The sequence below is a fragment of the Pelophylax lessonae genome (genome assembly GCF_965119305.1).
Source record: "Pelophylax lessonae genome assembly, chromosome: 10".
In the NCBI taxonomy this organism is placed as follows: Eukaryota; Metazoa; Chordata; class Amphibia; order Anura; family Ranidae; genus Pelophylax; species Pelophylax lessonae.
The window spans coordinates 209,824,456-209,845,716 of NC_138777.1; the positions used below are offsets into that span (position 1 = coordinate 209,824,456).

Consider the following 21,261-nt stretch of genomic DNA (forward strand, 5'->3'; position numbering starts at 1 on the left):
AGTCGCCGCCCCTTCAAATTCGTCACAATAAGGTTATTGACCTTTGCTCCGTAGGAGTAGCTAGGCAACAGAATATGTTAATATCAAAGCTTTAAGCATACCCCACCCCCAGGGGGTGGTCCCCTCAGTCAATACCCTCCTGCTTCCTGCATTCCAACCTCAGTTTCATTTGTCTAGCTCAGGAGTAGGTTAGGCGTTTCCTGTGCTGGGGCTTTTCAGTCTCAGCTTCTTTTCTCTTTTTGATTTTATTTGGAGTTTTTTTCTCTTTCTTTACTTAGCTGTTTATTTTCAGCTCTAGTTAGATCTTCTGATGAAGATGATTGTGCGGTGCTGGGTCTCGGGCTGGCCTCCCTGGTTATCCGGGGTTCAGGGCCAGTGGCTTCCCAGCCTGCCATCGAGCGTTCAGCTAGGTTTCCCTGGCAAATATGAATGACCCATCCCTGTTCGCTGCAAGGATGCTGCGGTGAGGTGGCTACCTCACTGGACGCCATGTGGTTTCGCACCGCAATTCCACTGCGTCCTGGCTGCGACTCTCCTTGTCCTTAGTGCAGCGGTTTGATCGCTTGTGCAGGCTCCCCACGCCATCCGGATGGTAAGTGTATTTCTGTGTGGGGACCTGTCTGTCTTGGGTGTCAGTCTGGGACTGTGGGACCCTGCATGTCTGTGCATATTGTTGAGCTCCCTGTCAGTATAGCTGCTCTCTGTGGGCTGCAGGGGGGGGGGGGGGGGGGGGCTCTCTTGCTCTGCTCTGTGTAACGGGCTGTGTGACATGCTGTGTGCTGTGAAGGACATGATTGTGAGACATGTTGTGGGCACACTGTGCGGCGACCGCTGCTGTGGTCCGCCATTTTTTTGTGACAGTTTTGTGGTGGCCGATCCTGTGTGGTGAGAGCGCCATTTTGGCGGCGATCGCGCGGGCCACATGTCAGTGTTTCTGCCTCTACAGCCTCGGCCGGCGGCCATGTTTGTGTAGCCTTACATAGGCTTTATGGGGGCGGTCAGTCTCGCATCACTTCCTTTTGCTCTGAGGACAGCGATCGATGCAGCAGCCTGTGTGACCTCTCCAGGCTTTACCTTCCATTCCTGTATTCCTTGCCTTGTATTCCTAGCCCGGTGGGTCAGTGTGTTTTGTGAGTGCGGTGGGCTACGATCGCCGCGACCTTAAAGGGGCAGTACTCCTTTTTTTCCTAAGTTACTGGGGCATGGATTCTCAGGAAAGCAAGTTTCCTCCCTCCTTGGTAGGGGGCTGCTGCTGCTTCCCCCGAGGGGGCTGATCTGGCTACTATTGTGGCTAACCTTTCTGCTCAGGTGCAGATGCTGGTGGCTGATCGATCCACAAAAAGGCCCAGAGTGTCCATTTCCTCTGATTCAGAGGGCGATGGGGATGCTATGGCTGGTGTGCCCTTCTCAGGGTCTCGTTCTTCTCTAGACCTTGCGGGGTCTGAAGGGGATGCTGAGGTGGAAGGGGTTGATAATTCTCCCCCTGGCTCGTCTGAAGAGCTTGCACTCATGGATGAGTTGGTTGCTTCTATCAAACAAACGCTGCATTTGGAGGATGAACCGTGTCCTCCTGCTTTGATGTCCTCTTATGGGACGCAGAGAAAACGCAAAACGTCGCAGGTTTTTCCTTGCTCTACGGAATTTCAGCGCGCTGTTGAGGAGCAATGGCGCAACATAAAGAAGCCTTTTGCTGTGCCGAGTAGGTTCAAGCTGCGTTATCCTTTTACACCAGCTACTGATGAGCGTTGGTGTGTGCCGCCTCAGGTGGATCACGCGGTGGGGATTTTGAATAAATCCACTGCGATTCCTGCTGAGGATATCCCGGTGTTCCGGGACCCTACGGACAGGAGATTGGAGTCTCTGGCCCGTCACTCTTATACGGTTGCGGGCTCTATGCTGAAGCCTATTTTTGCTTCCATTATGGCAGCCCAGGCTATTGCCGATTGGACGCAGGTGCTTAGGCGCACTCTGGTGGCTGACTCTGCTTCGCCGTCGACCTTGGCTATGGTGGATCAGATTCATCAGGGTGTCATGTATTTGTGTGATGCGGACCTAGATATGGTCCCTTTGGCTGCGCGTCTGCAGAGTGTGGCGGTGTTGAACCGTCGCCTGATCTGGCTGAAATGTTGGTCTGTTGACCAATCTTCTCGCAAAACTTTGGCTAATTTGCCTTACGCGGGCTCTCCCCTTTTTGGCGAATCTTTGGATACTCTGATAAAGGGTGTTTCTGGGGGTAAGAGTACTCTTTTGCCCCAGACTCACAAGTCTAAGTTTGTTCGTAGTAAGAAGAATGCCTCGTTTAGACCCTCTCAGGGGTCCTTTCGTACCTTTCGGTCGCACTATAAGGGTAAGCCCTTCAAGGGACAAGGCTCCCAGAAAAAGCCGTGGGCAGATAAGCAGAAGTCCGGCCAGTCCGGGTCCGCTGCCCATAACAATGCGGCCTGAAGGGGCGCCCTCACCCAGTTCTGGGGTGGGGGGACGTTTGCTCGGTTTTCTTCAACCCTGGCTGGCCCGCGTTCGGGACAGGTGGGTTCAGGAAATCGTTCGATCTGGATACAAGATCGAGTTTCTCTCTCGGCCGGCGGGCAGATTTTTTCCCTCAAATCTTCAGCTGTCTCCGGAGCGCTTGCGGGATCTGCACCTGGCGGTGCGGGACCTGCGGGCTCAGGGAGTGGTGATTCCGGTGCCTCATTGGGACAGATTTCGGGGATTCTATTCAAATCTGTTCACTGTGCCCAGGAAGGAGGGCAAGGTACGTCCGATTCTGGACTTGAAAGCTCTGAACCGCTTTGTGCGGGTTCGCAAGTTCCGCATGGAATCCCTGCGCTCGGTGGTGGCTGCCCTGGTTCCGGGGGAATTCATGGCCTCCATCGACTTGAAGGATGCGTACCTTCACATTCCCATTTTCGAGGGTCACCAGCAGTACCTTCGATTCGCCATTGCGGAGGATCACTACCAATTCGTGGCGTTGCCCTTTGGTCTCGCCTCAGCTCCGCGGGTTTTCACCAAGGTGCTTGCGCCGGTCCTGGCTTTGTTGAGAGCCCAAGGCATCTCGATCCTGGGGTATCTGGATGACATTCTGGTTCGGTCTGCGACCAGTCAGGGTCTGGTGAGCGACCTGTCCATCACGATGCAGACTCTGCAGGAGTTCGGTTGGACGATAAATTTTCCAAAGTCGACGCTGTGTCCGTCGGTTCGTCTTCCTTACCTGGGAATGATCCTGGATTCTGTTCAGGCGAAGGTCTTCCTGCTGGAAGACAAGCAACGGAAGCTTCAAGAAGAAGTCGGGTCCCTCAGGGACGTTCAGTGCTCGTCCCTCCGGACGTGCATGAGGTGTCTGGGGCTGATGGTCTCAGCTTTCGAGGCGATCCCCTTTGCCCAGTTTCACACGCGGGGTCTCCAAAGGGAGATTCTGGCCAGGTGGGACGGACGACCGCAATCTCTGGATCTCCAGATTTCGTTGAGTCATCGCACCAGAAGGGACCTTCTGTGGTGGCTCCAGTCCCCGGCGGTGTCGGGGGGCAAGTCCTTTCGCCCTTGCTCGTGGACAGTGATCACCACGGATGCCAGCCTGTCGGGCTGGGGTGGTGTTCTGGGCGTTCTGTCCGCCCAGGGAACTTGGGTCGGAGGAGGAGTCCTCCCTTCCGATCAACATTCTGGAATTGCGAGCGATAAATCTCTGCCTTCGGCGTTGGTCGGACAGGCTGCAGGGCCGTCCGGTTCGGGTGCAGACGGACAATGCCACAGCGGTGGCCTACATCAACCACCAAGGGGGCACCAGGAGTGCCCGAGCGGCTCGGGAAGTAGCCGACATTCTATCTTGGGCCGAGACGCACGTCCCGGCAATATCTGCTGTTCACATTCCGGGGGTGGAGAACTGGCAGGCGGATTATCTGAGCCGCCAGACCCTGGACCAGGGAGAATGGTCCCTTCACCCAGATGTCTTTCTGATGTTGTGCGAGAAGTGGGGGTCCCCAGATGTGGACCTGTTTGCGTCTCGTCTGAACAACAAGGTGGAAAGGTTCGTGGCAAGGACGCGCGATCCTCGGGCAGACGCCTCAGACGCGTTGGTGGCGCCCTGGCATCAGTATCGTCTGATGTATGCCTTTTCACCGATTCAGCTGCTGTCCAGGTTCCTTCGCAGGTTGGCCTCGGAACCGAAAACGGTGATTTTAGTGGCACTAGACTGGCCTCGCCGGTCTTGGTACGCAGACCTCGTGAATCTGGCGGTCGACGCTCCATGGCGTCTGCCTCTTCGAGACGATCTACTGTCTCAAGGGCCGATATTCCATCCTGCTTTACAGTCGCTGGCTTTAACGGCCTGGCTGTTGAAACCCAGATCCTGAAGGATAGGGGTCTCTCCCCTGAGGTCATTCCCACTTTGCTCAAGGCTAGAAAGTCCTCTTCGGGGAAGGTTTACTACCGTACTTGGAAGGCCTATTTTGCTTGGTGTGAGTCCAGGGGGTATTCCCCTCGCTCATACTCGGTATCAAGGGTGTTGGCTTTTCTTCAAACGGGCGTGGACCATCGTTTGGCGTTGGCCACGATTAAGGGTCAGATTTCTGCTCTGGCCGTTCTCTTTCGGCCGTTCTCTTTCAACGCCCTGTGGCATCTAATTCTTTGGTTGGCACCTTTGTTCAAGGGGTGCGGCATCTGGTCCCTCCTAGGAGGGAGCCTTTGCCTCCATGGGACTTGAATCTTGTTCTGTCCGTATTGCAACATGCTCCCTTTGAAAAAATCAGGGAGATCTTGTTGTCTATGTTGTCCAAGAAGGTCGTTTTTTTGGTGGCAATCACCTCGGCTCGTAGGGTGTCGGAGCTGGCTGCTTTGTCCTGCAGATCTCCGTATTTGGTGGTTCACTTGGATAAGGTGGTCTTGCGACCTAACCCGTCCTTCCTTCCAAAAAGGATTTCGGAATTTCACCTCAATGAGGACATTGTCTTGCCTTCGCTTTGCGCAAAGCCAAAACATCCAAAGGAAGTGGCTTTGCATTCCTTGGATGTTGTTCGGGCGATCAGGGTTTACCTGTCATCGACTGAACCCTTTCGCAAGACGGATTCTCTATTTGTCCTTCCAGAGGGGCCTCGGAAGGGCATGGCGGCGTTGGCTTCTACCATCGCCAAATGGATCAGGCAGGTCATTGAACAGGCCTATGCTTTGAAGGGGAAAGTTCCCCCCCATGCCTGTGAAGGCGCACTCTACAAGATCTCGGAGTACGTCTTGGGCCTGTCATCATCGGGCTTCTGTGGCCCAGGTGTGTAAGGCGGCGATTTGGTTGTCCGTTCACACCTTCTCAAAATTCTACAAGGTGGATGTTCAGGCATCGGCAGATGCTTCCTTTGGCCGTAAAGTTCTTAGTGCGGCAGTGCCTTAGGGTCCTTTGTTTGGGTCCTTGGCTGTTGGGGTATTTTTACCCCTAGGTTACTTGTTCTTTCCTGGGTTGTTGTTCCTGTTGAGCAAGTTTTTTTCATGTTGCCCAGTTGGTTTCCTTCCTTTGGTAAGGTTCCTTTCTCTGATGTGGGTATTGCGTTGCCTTAGGCGCGGCTGCTTTTTTTCCCACCCCTCATGTCTACACTGCTTTGGGACGTCCCTATTGTGACGAATATGAAGGGGCGGCGACTGTCGGAGGACGTAAGAGAAAATGGAATTTTTGTAAAATCTTACCTGTAAAATTCCTTTCTCTGAGTCCTCCGACAGTCGCCGCCCCCGCCCCTCTTTTGGGGTTTTGTTTATGTACTCTACTGCTATGCTACTGAAACTGAGGTAGGAATGCAGGAAGCAGGAGGGTATTGACTGAGGGGACCACCCCCTGGGGGTGGGGTATGCTAAAAGCTTTGATATTAACATATTCTGTTGCCTAGCTACTCCTACGGAGCAAAGGTCAATAACCCTATTGTGATGAATATGAAGGGGCGGCGACTGTCGGAGGACTCAGAGAAAGGAATTTTACAGGTAAGATTTTACAAAAATTCCGTTATTTTCTAAATTTACTCACCGAAAATAAGAAACTTTTTTTTTTCAAAATTTTGTCTTTTTTTTTTTTTTTTTTGTAAGAAATAAAAAAAAAACAGCGGTGATTAAATACCACCAAAAGAAAGCTCTATTTGTGTGAAAAAAACGTATACAAATTTCATATGGGTACAGTGTAGCATGGCCGTGCAATTGTCATTCAAAATTTGAGAGCCCTGAAAATTGGCCTGGGCAGGAAGGGATGAAAGTGCCCGGTATTGAAGTGGTTAACGAAATGAACACTGCTGTCCAGTCACAGAGTGGTGAAACTGAATGAGAGAACTCCACACCATCAGGAGGGAGCCTGTGTCCAAACAAAAGTACCAGTACCATACCACCACAGTCTTTTAAATAGTTGGTATGTGAATTGAAAGATTAGGAGAGCTGGCGCATTTCGGGGAGCTCAGTCCCCTTCATCAGGGATAATAATTAATAAAATATAAATACATAATTCTGTAAAACTTTATATAAAAGCATGTAATGGTTAGAGTGAGAGAGATGGGGGGCCGTTCACACGGGAAAGTGTGTGTTCCCGTGCATTATCTTTTAAACCGCCCATTCCAATGAATGGGCTGCAAAACGCACCGGACTCGGAAAAAAGTGGTGCTTGCACTACTTCAAAAAATGCACTGCACCAAACTGCATGGTAGCATGTGATTGGTGTCCACAAACGCACTGCATTTGGGGTGCTGTTAACAATACATAGGCCTCAGGCACACAGAACTTAAAACATGGCGCTCACACAGGCAGTCATCTTTTTTTTTTTTTAATGCCTGTAAAAGCACCTCTATGTAAGCCTGTGTGGCCATGAACACATAGACGTTTACAGGCGTATTTGAAAAGGCGCGCTCACCAAAAGCACGTTCTGGAAGGATCTTTTGAGCTTGTATTTATTTTTCTGAATACATTATGATTATAGATTTTTTTTTTTTTTTTTGTGCATAATGATTGATTTATTCCTAATTATCATCAGCAGAGCTGGGAAAAGGAGTGGGCAGGAATATATATATATATATATATATATATATATATATATATATATATATATATATATATATATATATATATATATATATATATATATATATATATATTCCTGCCTATATATATATATATATATATATATATATAATATATGTGTGTGTATGTATGTATGTATATATATATATATATATATATATATATATATATATATATATATATATATATATAATGTGTATGTATGTATGTGTATATATATATATATATATATATATATATATATATGCATATGTGTGTATGTATATATATATATATTATATATTCCTGCCCACTCCTTTTCCCAGCTCTGCTGATGATAATTATTAGAAATAAATCAATCATTCTGCAAAAAAAAGAAAAAAATATATATATAATAAATTATTATTTTATATATTATACATACTTATACACACACACACAGAGTATACGTGTGTTTGTGTTTTACAGGACACCTTAGGGAGACCTGACCTACGTTTTCTGCTGTCAATGCTCAGATTGCATATACACTATATTGTCAAAAGTATTGGGACGCCTGCCTTTACACACACATGAACTTTAATGACATCCCAGTCTTAGTCCGTAGGGTTCAATATTGAGTTTGCCCAACCTTTGCAGCTATAACAGCTTCAACTCTTCTGGGAAGGCACTGGTGTTGGAGAGAAGGCCTGACTCGGTCTCCACTCTAATTCATCCCAAATGTGTTCTATTGGGTTGAGGTCCGGACTCTGTGCAGGCCAGTCGAGTTCCTCCCCCCCCCCCCCCCCCAAACTCACTCATCCATGTCTTTATTTTTTTTATTATCAATTTATGACATGTGTTTCTGCCGTTTCTGACCAATCACTTTGTCGCTACAGATGGTGAATAAGGATGAATTCTGTACCAAATGTCTTCAGACCGACTACCACCGGATGTCCGGAGGGCGGCAGGAGGTAAGGAGAGGACCTGTCATCGCTCGGTCAGCTGCCATCCTTGCACATTGATGTATTACCGATCTTACGCTTTTTTATTTTTTTGCTGCAGGAATTTCGCACGTGGCTGCGAGATGACTTAGGGAGGACGCTAGACGATATTTTCCACGAACACATGCAGGAGCTTATCCTGATGAAATTCATCTACATCTGCCAATATGAGTAAGTGAGAGGACATTGGGAAAAATTTAATGTGGCTCTTCTTTACATCTGAGCACTACAAACCAAAAACACTATTTAATTTATTTCTAACCACTTCTTGACCAGAGGGATTTGCCCCCTTAATGACCAGGCCATTTTTTGCGATTCGGCACTGTTATTTTAACCAACAATTGCGCGGTCGTGCGACGCTGTACCCAAATAAAACTGATGTCCTTTTTTTCCCACAAATAGAGCTTTCTTTTGGTGATATTTAATCGCCTCTGCGATTTTTTTTATTTTTTTAGTTTTCACGCTATAAACAAAAAAAGTGACAATTCTGAAAGAAAAAAAAAAAAAATATATATATATATAATTTCACATTCTGCTATATAACATTCCCTGAAAAAAAAAAAAAAAATTAAAATCAAATTTTTTTCATCCTTTTAGGCCAATTTGTTTTGTGCTACATATTTTTAGTAAAGAAAAAAAAAATCAAAATAAGCGTATTTTGATTGGTTTGGGCAAAGGTTATCACATCTACAAACTAGGGGAAAGATTTATGTAATTTTTATTTATTTATTGTTTACTAGTAATGGCGGCCAGCAGCGATTTTTAGTGGGACTGCGACATTGCGGCAGACAGATCGGACCCCTAACTGACATTTTTGGGGGGGGACCGGTGACATTACTACAGTAATCAGTGCTAAAAATATGCATCTATTCAAATATTGTTACTGTAATAATGACACTGGCAGCGAAGGGCTTAACCCAGGGGTGATCAAAGGGTTAAGTGTGAGCCTAGACAGGGCTTTTTTTCTCAGAGAATAGGTGCAGGAACTCCCCTTTCTAAGTTACTTTGTGTCTCCGCCCCCTACCCACCTTCGAGCACTAGCCCTTGGTTCCACCCCCTACCCACCTCTGAGCACCGACACTTGGATCCGCCCCCTACCCAGCTTCCAATACAGCCCCTTTTAGAGAATATAGAGCCAAGTATAATTTTTTTAGTGGAATGTATGGAATTTGGTTATTAAAAACAAGAAAAGCAATAAAATTGATCCCTCACAGCCAGCAGCAATATACCCCTTCAGCAGCAATAGACCCCCAGCAGCAGCAAAAGATCTTCCAGCAGCCAGCATCAATAGGCTCTCTAGCTGCCAGCAACAGTAGACCCCCTCCCCAAACAGTAGATCCCTTCCAGCAACAATTAACCCACAGTATCAAAAGATCCTCCACCAGCAACAATAGATTGTCATCCAAAAATAGATCCCCTCCAGCATCAATAGATCCAGCATCAGTAGACCCTCCAGCACCCCTTGTCATGGCATACATTCAGTGCTAGAGGTGCCGGAACTGCATTCCCCCACGTTCCCTGCTGAAAAAAAGCCCTGCGCCTAGGGGAGTGTTTTCTAACTGTTGGGGGAGGGACTTGTGAAATGATCATAGAGACCTGAGAAGGCTGAGAAAACCCCTCCTGAAGACTCCTGGGATGTATGACCTTTATTGCCTAGGCAGTAAACCAGAAAGTAACTGAAGAAATGTAAAAAAAGAAAGTTTAAAACAAGTAAATATAATATACTTTCCTATCTATTTACTAATGCCAACAGTGCGAGGATTAGAAATAATTAATGTTCATTGGGAGAGTAAAGTTCCACTAAATTCTTCTGGGAATTTTCTATTAAAAAGGGGATGTTGATGTGTTTTCGGTGAGTCACATCTGCAGCTGTTATAAGGTTTACCTATGGATAGTTCCTGATAGGACTGGCACTTCTGATCCATATTTGCGTTGTTCTATTTCATATACGGCTTTGTAAGAGCTCCCTCTGGTGGCTGTTTGTATCAAGCTGGGTGAAAGGTTAAAGAGGACCTGTCAGTAACTTTCCATGAATACATTTCTGACCAATCGTAATATACAGCAACAGTTTAATTTATCAGAAAAGCTTCACCTTTTACCATTAACCCATTTTCTACCAAGGTACGTTTTATAAACAGTGCAGTATACAAGGGTTTAAAGCAGGCAGCAGCAGCCCTAAGCTTGCTATTGATTTGTAGAGACAGCGAAGGGCTTTCAAATTAAAGTGACCCCGTTTATGATCCCCGCCACCGGTACGTGCAGTGCTTCCCAGGCCCTCCCATTCCTCTGGGGTGCCCAACTGCCCAAGACAGCAGGAAATGGCTTCCACATTTGTTCCCCTTTAAGAATAATGAATCCAGAAGAGATGTGTATTACTCCATTTCCGGGTTCACAGCTGTCATTTCTTGGCTACTGGAGCAGAGGATGCAGCTAATCAAGCATGACCTGTGCTTGATTAGCTGTATTGGAGGACAGGGGGAAAATTAGTAGTTTAAAAGGCTAACAAGCCCTCTATGTTACTGCAATGGGCAGGTGACAGGCTCTCTTCATGGTGACATTGGGGGCCCCCCAATGTCTGCATAAAAATGACCGATCAACTACCTAATGCAGTAACATAGGGGGCTTGTTAGCCTATTAGACTACCAATTTCCCCCTGTCCTCCATTACAGCTAATGTATTATCCATTACATATGGGGGGTTGTTTTTCCTTTGTGATAACAACAACGTTAAATTTAGAAAGAAATGTTAAAAAAAAAAAAAAAATTCTATAAAAAAATACATTTTTGTTTTTTACCCCCCCCCCCCCCCCCCGTGTCTCCATTAAGAGGACCTGTCATCTGTCCAATGCTATTACATATGGTTTTATATGATATTTGTTTGCCCATTGTGATAGCAATAGAGTTAAGTAAAGAAAAAAAAAAGTGTAAAAAATGATTTAAAATAGATCAAATTCATTTTTTTTTACCCCCAATGTTTCCATAAAGAGGACCGGTCACCTGACCAATGCTATCACATAGGGGGCTTGCTTGTTAGTCCCCTTGTGATAGCAATGAAGTGAAATAATGAAAAAAATATATATAAATAAAATAAAAATACATTATTTTTGTTCTTTACCCCCAGTGTCTCCATAAAGAGGACCTGTCACCTGTGCGCTGCTATTACATGCGCTGCTGAAATGATGTCAATAAGTCTGCTGCAAGCAGGGGAAGCATTACCTCAGTCTCCACCCCCCCCCCCCCCTAGTGATCAGTCTTTGAATTGTAACTTTTTGGCAAGCAGGGGCTGATCTGCGTCAGACATTTGTGGACAACAAAGTAGTAGATGGTCCGCTGTATTCCTGAACTCTTCCGGCCCTGGGCAGCAGCCTGCACTGCCTTATCCTGTCTTTCTTTTTCTTTTGTGTCTCTTTGCAGCAATTGCCTTACTTACCGCCGGATTTATCACCCACCTAGCCGGCCGGATGATCTGGTAAAGCCTGGCTTTTTCAAGGGCACTTATGGAAGCCATGGCCTAGAGATAGTCATGCTGAGTTTCCATGGGACGACTGCCAAGGCCACGAAAATAACGGTGAGCGGGAGCCGGGCGTGTTTTTCTATAAGGAAGAATATTGGGTTCTGGGAAAAGAGCTGGATTTCTATCCTGCTTCAGCCCATGAGGAGGGGGAGGGGTGGCCACACACAGACAGTATTTCATTTCTTCATGTCTGTATGTTTGGTTAGCGGGCACCATATGATATCATTATACAAATAATTTATAATAAAGTAATAATATTATTTACTATATTATAATAATTTAATAATCTAATAAAATAAAAATGTAGTATTATTTCCATGTATAAACAATGTATCCATGCTTCAACCTTCGCCTAACTTCTCTAAGCTCTGCTATTTTCTAGAGGTAAGCCCCTCCCATTATTTAGCGTTACTTACCTCACAGCCATGTAAGGGAGGACTCTGTTAGGGAATCTGATGTAAGGGAGACTCTGGGGACCCTGATGAAAGCAGGGAGTCTGATGGGGACCCTGATGAAAGCAGGGAGTCTGATGGGGACCCTGAAGAAAGCAGGGAGTCTGATGGGGACCCTGACGAAAGCAGGGAGTCTGATGGGGACCCTGACGAAAGCGGGGAGTCTGATGGGGACCCTGATGTAACCGAGGAGTCTGATGGGGACCCTGATGTAACCGAGGAGTCTGATGGGGACCCTGATGAAAGCAGGGAGTCTGATGGGGACTCTGATGAAAGCAGGGAGTCTGATGGGGACCCTGACGAAAGCGGGGAGTCTGATGGGGACCCTGATGAAAGCGGGGAGTCTGATGGGGACCCTGATGAAAGCGGGGAGTCTGATGGGGACCCTGATGAAAGCAGGGAGTCTGATGGGGACCCTGAAGAAAGCGGGGAGTCTGATGGGGACCCTGACGAAAGCGGGGAGTCTGATGGGGACCCTGATGAAAGCAGGGAGTCTGATGGGGACCCTGATGAAAGCAGGGAGTCTGATGGGGACCCTGACGAAAGCGGGGAGTCTGATGGGGACCCTGACGAAAGCGGGGAGTCTGATGGGGACCCTGATGAAAGCGGGGAGTCTGATGGGGACCCTGATGAAAGCAGGGAGTCTGATGGGGACCCTGATGAAAGCAGGGAGTCTGATGGGGACCCTGATGAAAGCAGGGAGTCTGATGGGGACCCTGACGAAAGCGGGGAGTCTGATGGGGACCCTGACGAAAGCGGGGAGTCTGATGGGGACCCTGATGAAAGCGGGGAGTCTGATGGGGACCCTGATGAAAGCAGGGAGTCTGATGGGGACCCTGACGAAAGCGGGGAGTCTGATGGGGACCCTGATTAAATCAGGGAGTCTGATGGGAACCCTGATGTAACCGAGGAGTCTGATGGGGACCCTGATGTAACCGAGGAGTCTGATGGGGACCCTGATGAAAGCAGGGAGTCTGATGGGGACCCTGATGAAAGCAGGGAGTCTGATGGGGACCCTGATGAAAGCAGGGAGTCTGATGGGGACTCTGATGAAAGCAGGGAGTCTGATGGGGACCCTGATGAAAGCGAGGAGTCTGATGGGGACCCTGACGAAAGCGGGGAGTCTGATGGGGACCCTGATTAAATCAGGGAGTCTGATGGGAACCCTGATGTAACCGAGGAGTCTGATGGGGACCCTGATGAAAGCAGGGAGTCTGATGGGGACCCTGATGAAAGCAGGGAGTCTGATGGGGACCCTGATGAAAGCAGGGAGTCTGATGGGGACTCTGATGAAAGCAGGGAGTCTGATGGGGACCCTGATGAAAGCGAGGAGTCTGATGGGGAACCTGAGGAAAGCAGGGAGTCTGATGGGGACTCTAATGGGGACCCTGATGTAACCAAGGAGTCTGATGGGGACTCTGATGAAAGCAGGGAGTCTGATGCGGACCCTGATGTAACCGAGGAGTCTGATGGGAATCCTGATGAAAGCAGGGAGTCTGATGCGGACCCTGATGTAAGGGAAACTCCATTGGGGACCTTGATGTAAGTGGGGAGTCTGATGGGGACCCTGATGAAAGCAGGGAGTCTGATGGGGACCCTGATGGTAAGGGAAAGCTATCATTTAAAAGGGGACTCTGATGTAAGGGAGGACAAATATTTTTGAGCACCCTTCGGGAAGACCTATAAAGCAGAAGTTGAATATGCCTATATTTTGCATTCCCTGGTTCCTCCCTTCTCCTTTCATCAGCATGATAATTAAATTTTTACCTAAAATATTTCCATTTTCACAAACATACCTTATTTTAGAACCCATGATATAACCACTGGGTCTCTGTGCTTCTCTATGCAATGTAGGCAGAACATGGCTGGTGGGAGGGGCCAGCAGTGTGCTGTACAAAGCTTCCTGAAACCATCACAGCACCCTGCCTCAGTACTCCTCTCAGGAGCCCTCAGTATTAATGCTAGGTGTGGGCTGGCTCATAGGACGTATGCAAATATTAAAATGCCTTGCAGGGCGGGTGTCAGTCTTGAGCAGAGGGGATTCCTTACACTGACACTGGCAGGGAAGGGGTTAATCTAGTGGGTGATCTGTATTTGCATACAGACCTCACTAAGTAACGCCCACATGTGATGCTGAGCTTCCATGATTGAAAGATCTGGAATCCAATGAATGAAAGGGGCGGGCCAAGGACAGTCAGGCTGGAGAGGAAAGAGCTAGACGATGCTGGAAGTCCTCCAGTCGGGAAATGAGGTGGTCTCTATCTGACTTGCTGCAGCTTCTAATGCACATTGTCAGAAGCTCACAGTGTGCAGTGAAATCAGAGGAAGCCATTTCAGTCAAGGAGAGGAGCCGCTACAACTGTGCAAGACTGGCGGGAAGGGCGGAGGTCCTATTTATAGTACAATGTGTATATTTACAGTGCCTTGCGAAAAGTATTCGGCCCCCTTGAACTTTGCGACCTTTTGCCACATTTCAGGCTTCAAATATAAAGATATAAAACTGTAATTTTTTGTGAAGAATCAACAACAAGTGGGACACAATCATGAAGTGGAACGAAATTTATTGGATATTTCAAACTTTGTTAGCAAATAAAAAACTGAAAAATTGGGCGTGTAAAACTATTCAGCCCCTTTACTTTCAGTTCAGCAAACTCTCTCCAGAAGTTCATTGAGGATCTCTGAATGATCCAATGTTGACCTAAATGACTAATGATGATAAATAGAATCCACCTGTGTGTAATCAAGTCTCCGTATAAATGCACCTGCACTGTGATAGTCTCAGAGGTCCGTTTAAAGCGCAGAGAGCATCATGAAGAACAAGGAACACACCAGGCAGGTCCGAGATACTGTTGTGGAGAAGTTTAAAGCCGGATTTGGATACAAAAAGATTTCCCAAGCTTTAAACATCCCAAGGAGCACTGTGCAAGCTATAATATTGAAATGGAAGGAGTATCAGACTGCAAATCTACGAAGACCTGGCCGTCCCTCTAAACTTTCAGCTCATACAAGGAGAAGACTGATCAGAGATGCAGCCAAGAGGCCCATGATCACTCTGGATGAACTGCAGAGATCTACAGCTGAGGTGGGAGACTCTGTCCATAGGACAACAATCAGTCGTATACTGCACAAATCTGGCCTTTATGGAAGAGTAGCAAGAAGAAAGCCATTTCTTAAAGATATCCATAAAAAGTGTCGTTTAAAGTTTGCCACAAGCCACCTGGGAGACACCAAACATGTGGAAGAAGGTGCTCTGGTCAGATGAAACCAAAATCGTACTTTTTGGCAACAATGCAAAACGTTATGTTTGGCGTAAAAGCAGCACAGTTCATCACCCTGAACACACCATCCCCACTGTCAAACATGGTGGTGGCAGCATCATGGTTTGGGCCTGCTTTTCTTCAGCAGGGACAGGGAAGATGGTTAAAATTGATGGGAAGATGGATGGAGCCAAATACAGGACCCTGGAAGAAAACCTGATGGAGTCTGCCTGAGACTGGGACGGAGATTTGTCTTCCAACAAGACAAAGATCCAAAACATAAAGCAAAATCTACAATGGAATGGTTCACAAATAAACATATCCAGGTGTTAGAATGGCCAAGTCAAAGTCCAGACCTGAATCCAATCGAGAATCTGTGGAAAGAACTGAAAACTGCTGTTCACAAACGCTCTCCATCCAACCTCACTGAGCTCGAGCTGTTTTGCAAGGAGGAATGGGCATAAATTTCAGTCTCTCGGTGTGCAAAACTGATAGAGACATACCCCAAGCGACTTACAGCTGTAATCGCAGCAAAAGGTGGCACTACAAAGTATTAAGGGGGCCGAATACTTTTGCAAGGCACTGTATAGTACAATGTATATTTATAGTACAATGTATATTTTATAATCTGTGTATTGGTCCTGTAAAGGTGCGGACATACATGATGAATTTGTTCTCTTTGTATTCAGGGAGACCCCAATGTCCCAGCAGGACAGCCGACCCTGGAAGTAGACCTGACCCGGCCGATGCGCCTTCCCAGCATAGAGCAGCTACGCAATTTCTCCGAACTGTCGCGACTCGTCTTGGACATCCGGGACCTGATCAGTAGGGAGCAGCGGCTGGCGGGAGGTGTGGAGGATGCTGGGAGCAGCGGCAGGGCGGAACCTGTGCAGGCACCATCGCCCGTTGCCAGTGCGGAGGAGAACGCCGCCAATGGACCAGACGCCAGCGAGAACGAGGAGCAGCAACCTCAGGATCTGCAAGCGTTTGTCCTCCCGGAGGAGGTGATGGCACGGAATGGCGAATACCCCCGCAGCTGTAGAGTTTGGTGAGGACGTGCGCTATGCTGAATGGCTTTGACTCCGTTTACACAATGCGCCGTCAGACGGACTCCGTTCTGCTCAGCGGGGGATCGATTCACCGATCCCCGCTGAACAGGTGGATGACAGCTCAGTCTCCGCTCTATGTGCAGAGACTGAGCTGTCAGATCCCTGCTGTTCTCTATAGGGAGATAGGATGAGAACCGACCGCCTGTCCGTTCTCATCCGATCCGCCAGACGGATGGAAAATAGGGTTTCTATTTGTCCAGATTTCACGGACAGGATCGGATCGTATAGCAGCGGGTGTCAGTGGACATGTCTCTGCTGACACTCGCTGCCGCATAGGGATGCATGGGGCATTCGATCAGGTCCGCCTGAAAAACTGACAGGCGAATCGGATCGCCCGTGTGATAGGGGCCTTAGGCTCTGTTCACACCTATGCATTTATTGGCGCCTTTTGCAGAAGCACACTACAGTCTATTTAACATGTTTCCTATGGGACACGTTCACATCTATGCCTGTTTTAACAGCTGCGTTTTTTGGAAAGGGTCAAGAACTTCTTTCACCACTTTTACCCCCCTTCATGACCAGGCCTTTTTCTGCGATACGGCACTGCATTTCTTTAACCACTTCTGGACCGGAAGGATTTTCCCCCTTAATGACCAGGCCATTTTTTTTTGCAATTCGGCACTGCGTTACTTTAACGGACAATTGCGCGATAATGCGAAGCTGTACCTAAATAAAATTGATGTCCTTTTTTTCCCACAAACTTTTTGTTGGTGGTATTTGATCACCTGTGCCGTTTTTTTTTTATTTTTTGCGATATAAACAAAAAAAGACAGACAATTCTGGAAAAAAAAACAATATTTTTCACTTTCTGCTAGATGACATTCTCAAAGAAAATTGTAAAATCAACTTTTTTTTACATTTTAGGCCAATTTGTTTTCTGCTACATATTTTTGGTTAAAAAAAATTGCAATAAGCGTATTTTGATTGGTTTGCGCAAAAGTTATTGCATCTACTGACTACTGGAAAGATTTATGTAATTTTTATTGTTTTATTTTTTGCTATTAATGGCAGCGATCAGCGATTTTTAGAGGGACTGCGACATTGCGGCAGACAGATCAGACCCCTAACTGACATTTTTGACAGTTTTGGGGGGACCAGCTGACAGCTGATCACGTGGTAAAGGGCTGGAATGCGGTCCGGGTACCTCTTCCTGGCATTTTAGGCCCGCGCTGTAGCCGTCTTTCGGCTATAGCGCGGGCATTAATTGGTTAACTCATTTTCCAAAAAAGGACAACTTCAAAAAACTCGCCACGCCTCCTACATAATAATTTGGACTGTCTAATTTGCAAAAAGGGGTCATTTGGGGGACTATCCTGGCATTTTAGGGCCTCAAGAAATGAGATAGGCCATCAGTACATCAGGATTGATCAATTTTCAAATGTATATCCCATAGTTTTTAGACACTAAATCTTTAACGCAAACCAATTAATATACGCTTATTGCGATTTTTTTTTTTTTTTTTTTTTTTTTTTTTTTTTTTTGTAGCAGAATACAATTTGGCCTAAATTTATGAAGACATTTGATTTTATTATTTTGTGGTTTTTAAAGCCTAAACATTTTTTATCTTAATGCATTCGTGCATTAAGGTAAAAAATGTTTATGCATCAGCATCCCCCCCCCCCTTCCTCTTCTTATACTTTCCTGAGCCTTCACTTGACCCAGCGCTGTGGTCATCTGCAACTCTTCTCTCTCCTCCCTTCTGGGTCTCGCTGGCTTTGCTGGGGCATCAGAAGCCATTGGCTCCCAGTGCTGTCAAGCAAAGCCAGTGACGAAGTGGGGGGGGGGGGGGGGGGGGAACAGAGCCGAGGCACACACGAGTGCCCACATGGGAAATGGCTTCCAATTGGGGCACTGGACAGGGAGGAGGAGCCAGGAGCGCCGGCACGTGACCCGAGAAGGGGAGGTTGGGGGGCCACTTTATGCAATTCCATTACACAGAGCAGGTACATATACTCATGTTTTATTTTTTTTTATTAAATTTTTTAATCTTTACCTTTACAATCGCTTTAAGTTTTCAAGTTGTATAAACATGCACCTTTTCCCAAAATGTGTAAATATTACATTAAACTCTATCTGTAAACTCACTCTACCTTTCTAGATTAGACTTGGGTCCATAGAGCAGATCTCTCGAAGTGCCCAATTACAGTGGCGGCTGATGCTCTATGGGGTGGGGGTGGGGGGGTGTCGGTAGACACCATACCCTCCCGCCCAGTTGCCGGTGTTCTAAAATTTAGTCGGACCCGTGAAAATTCCGGACCCTCGTCACTTCCGGTGATACTACGTCACCACCAGCTGGAGCAACAGCTGTTGCGAGCCCCGGTGCGCATGCGCCCAATACATTTTCCAGGTCCGATGAAATTTTAAGACTTTGCTAACAGCTGACTGAGAGGAGGCGGGGCTGAGGTGGGACGACAACACCGCCGCGGGAAAATTTTACAACACCGCCGCATCAAGAGCTGACTTAGAGGGGACTGTCTGTTCCGAGGAGGCGGGAAGGAAGTGAATATATATAATTTTAGAACACTGCCTGAGGTCCCTAGACTTTCGCACTTAGAGCCACTTCCGCCTGTTCTCCTGATACTTCCGCCCTTACTGACACATACCTCCGCCTGAGGTCCATAGACTTCCGCCCTCACATAGAAGTGAATTCCGCATTCTCTATGGAAAGTAATAGAGAACTCCTCTAAGTCAGCTCTGCAACATGTTCCTTGCTCGATGATGCGGCGGTGTTATAAAATTTTCCCGCGGCGGTGTTGTCGTCCTACCTCAGCCCCTCCTCCTCCTCTCAGTCAGCTGTTAGCAAAGTCTTAAAATTTCATCGGACCTGGAAAATGTCTTGGGCGCATGCGTACCGGGGCTCGCAACAGCTGGTGGCTGACGTAGCGTCACCGGAAGTGACGAGGGTCCGGAATTTTCACGGGTCCGATGAAATTTTACAACACCGGCTCACTCACCCTGGACATGTGGAGGGCAGGTAGAAGCAGCAGCAGTGGCTTCCCCCTCAGTCTCCTGCGTCTCCTCCCTCCTCCTCGGCCAATGGCATGGCTTCTCCTTTCGACCAATTGGGAAACGGGACCCGCTTTCCTGATTGGCCAGGAGGAGAATCCGTGTGACAATAGTGAATATTTCTTCGCTATTGTCCCACAACGGGGTGGGCTCAGGGCGCAGTGCTCTGCTCCCCAAGCCCACTTTTTTTGGAAGCCTATTGGAGCCTCTGGCTGTAAACATGTGCTTGAAAAACAAAAGAAAAACCCCATTGGAATCCATACATCCGGCGCCCTGCATGTAGATTAGGGGGCCGGACGCATGGATGGGGGGAGCCCCCAATGGAGGGTTTGCCACTGCCCAATTACATCCTTGGGTTACCCAGTGCTCTCGGTTGGCACTGCATTCCCTGCTTTATCCTTTTATAGGTGTGTTGGTAGGGACACAATTTTCAAGGCAGCTCTCTATCAACCAGAATATCCTTGGGGATCCCCAGAGTAGATTGCAAAATGTGGGGGAAATGAAAGTGCCATAGATATGGTGTAAGCATAGTCACTCTTATATGCACACAAGGTCACAAGAAAAAGCCAACGTGATCCGAGACTCAGACTCCAATTCATCAGGGCTTAAATGCGGATAGTAAATAGAGAGATCACGGAACATCTGTTTATAAAATAAGATTTTTTTCGCTTAGGTGGCCTTCTATTATCTTTGGCAGATTTTCCTAATAGGCACCAAAGTGGGTCAGAGATCATCTGTGAAAAATAAATTCTATTTTGTCAGTGTGTGTTTTTTTTTTTTTTTAACAAAGTTTTCTGTTTTTGCCTCTTTTTAAAGCTTTTATGGAACTGGTCTCATAGCCGGCCACGGATTCAGCAGCCCGGAGCGGACACCTGGCCTTTTCATCCTCTTTGACGACAACCGTTTCGGATTCATATGGCTGGAGCTGAAATCCTTCAGCCTGTACAGCCGCATGACGGACAAGTTTCAGAACTCTCAGCCCCCATCACCGGAGGCCTTCGATGAAATGCTGCGAGTTATGCGACTATGGACAACCTAGGGGAGTGTGGTGGGAGAAGCTTAACGGAATTCGGGTCATTTCACTGTCTAGGTCTGACTCCCCCCCCCCCCCCCCCCCTTTCCCAACCTCAACAAGCAACTATGGTGACCTCCTGGATGGCAGAAAAAAACAATGCATGTACTCTTTAATCCTTGGTGCGCTGACAGGCCTTGCAATGCATTGCAATGTTTCCATAGGATACTAAAGAGTCTGAAAGTGATGCTTTTAAAAACAATGAAAACCAAGGGAAATGGAAAAAAAAAACCTTATTACATGTATATAATCAGCCTACCCTATGTAATAATATATAAATATATACCTAACTTATATATTAATGATCCCACCTTATCAGGGCAGGATAAACCAGGTCCTATTTTTGTACATCCGTCTGAAAGCAGGAACAAGCGGGGGTGTGGGTAAAGCTAAATGGCAAAAAAAGTAACTTACCCTGAACAACAAAGTAATGGTCTATTGCAATATTTAATTGGCAGTAAAAAAAAAAAAAAAGTCCAGGCGGTTCCATCTATACGTTGCACTAGCTAAATTTTAGATTTTAAAATTAAAATCTATATTTTTTAATTTGTATATAATAATGGGTTCATTTATACTTCTAGCAGTACCAATTATTGCCACAAGATGTCGCTCTTGTGTGCAGCTGGAATACAGAAGATAAAATGTTACTTTGTGGCTGCCCATACATCAGTTTTGTATCAATTTTGAAGATTTAATCTAATCTTTGATCGTGCTGTTTTGCTCAAAATAATACAAATTGTGAGGCAGAGCTGTGAAATATTTTTTATTTATTTTTTTTTTTAAATCCTCATTTGGTCTAGTAAAAGAATTAAAAATAATTTCTTTACATTTTTCCTGATTGCGATAACTAAACAATCAGATGAT

The 21,261-nt window shown here is 46.8% G+C and overlaps 1 protein-coding gene across 2 annotated transcripts in view; it reads left to right on the forward strand.

The window, feature by feature from the left end:
- The window catches only part of FBXO31 (F-box protein 31), a 54,876-nt gene extending 33,933 nt beyond the window's left edge, over positions 1-20,943 (forward strand). For both annotated transcript variants that reach the window (XM_082269590.1, XM_082269591.1), the window contains 5 exons: positions 7,884-7,958; positions 8,050-8,159; positions 11,402-11,555; positions 15,900-16,258; positions 20,142-20,943. In XM_082269590.1, coding sequence (XP_082125716.1) covers positions 7,884-7,958; positions 8,050-8,159; positions 11,402-11,555; positions 15,900-16,258; positions 20,142-20,364 — 921 coding nt within the window. In that variant the 3' untranslated portion in view covers positions 20,365-20,943. The remainder of the gene's footprint in view (positions 1-7,883; positions 7,959-8,049; positions 8,160-11,401; positions 11,556-15,899; positions 16,259-20,141) is intronic.
- Positions 20,944-21,261: the final 318 nt, after the last annotated feature.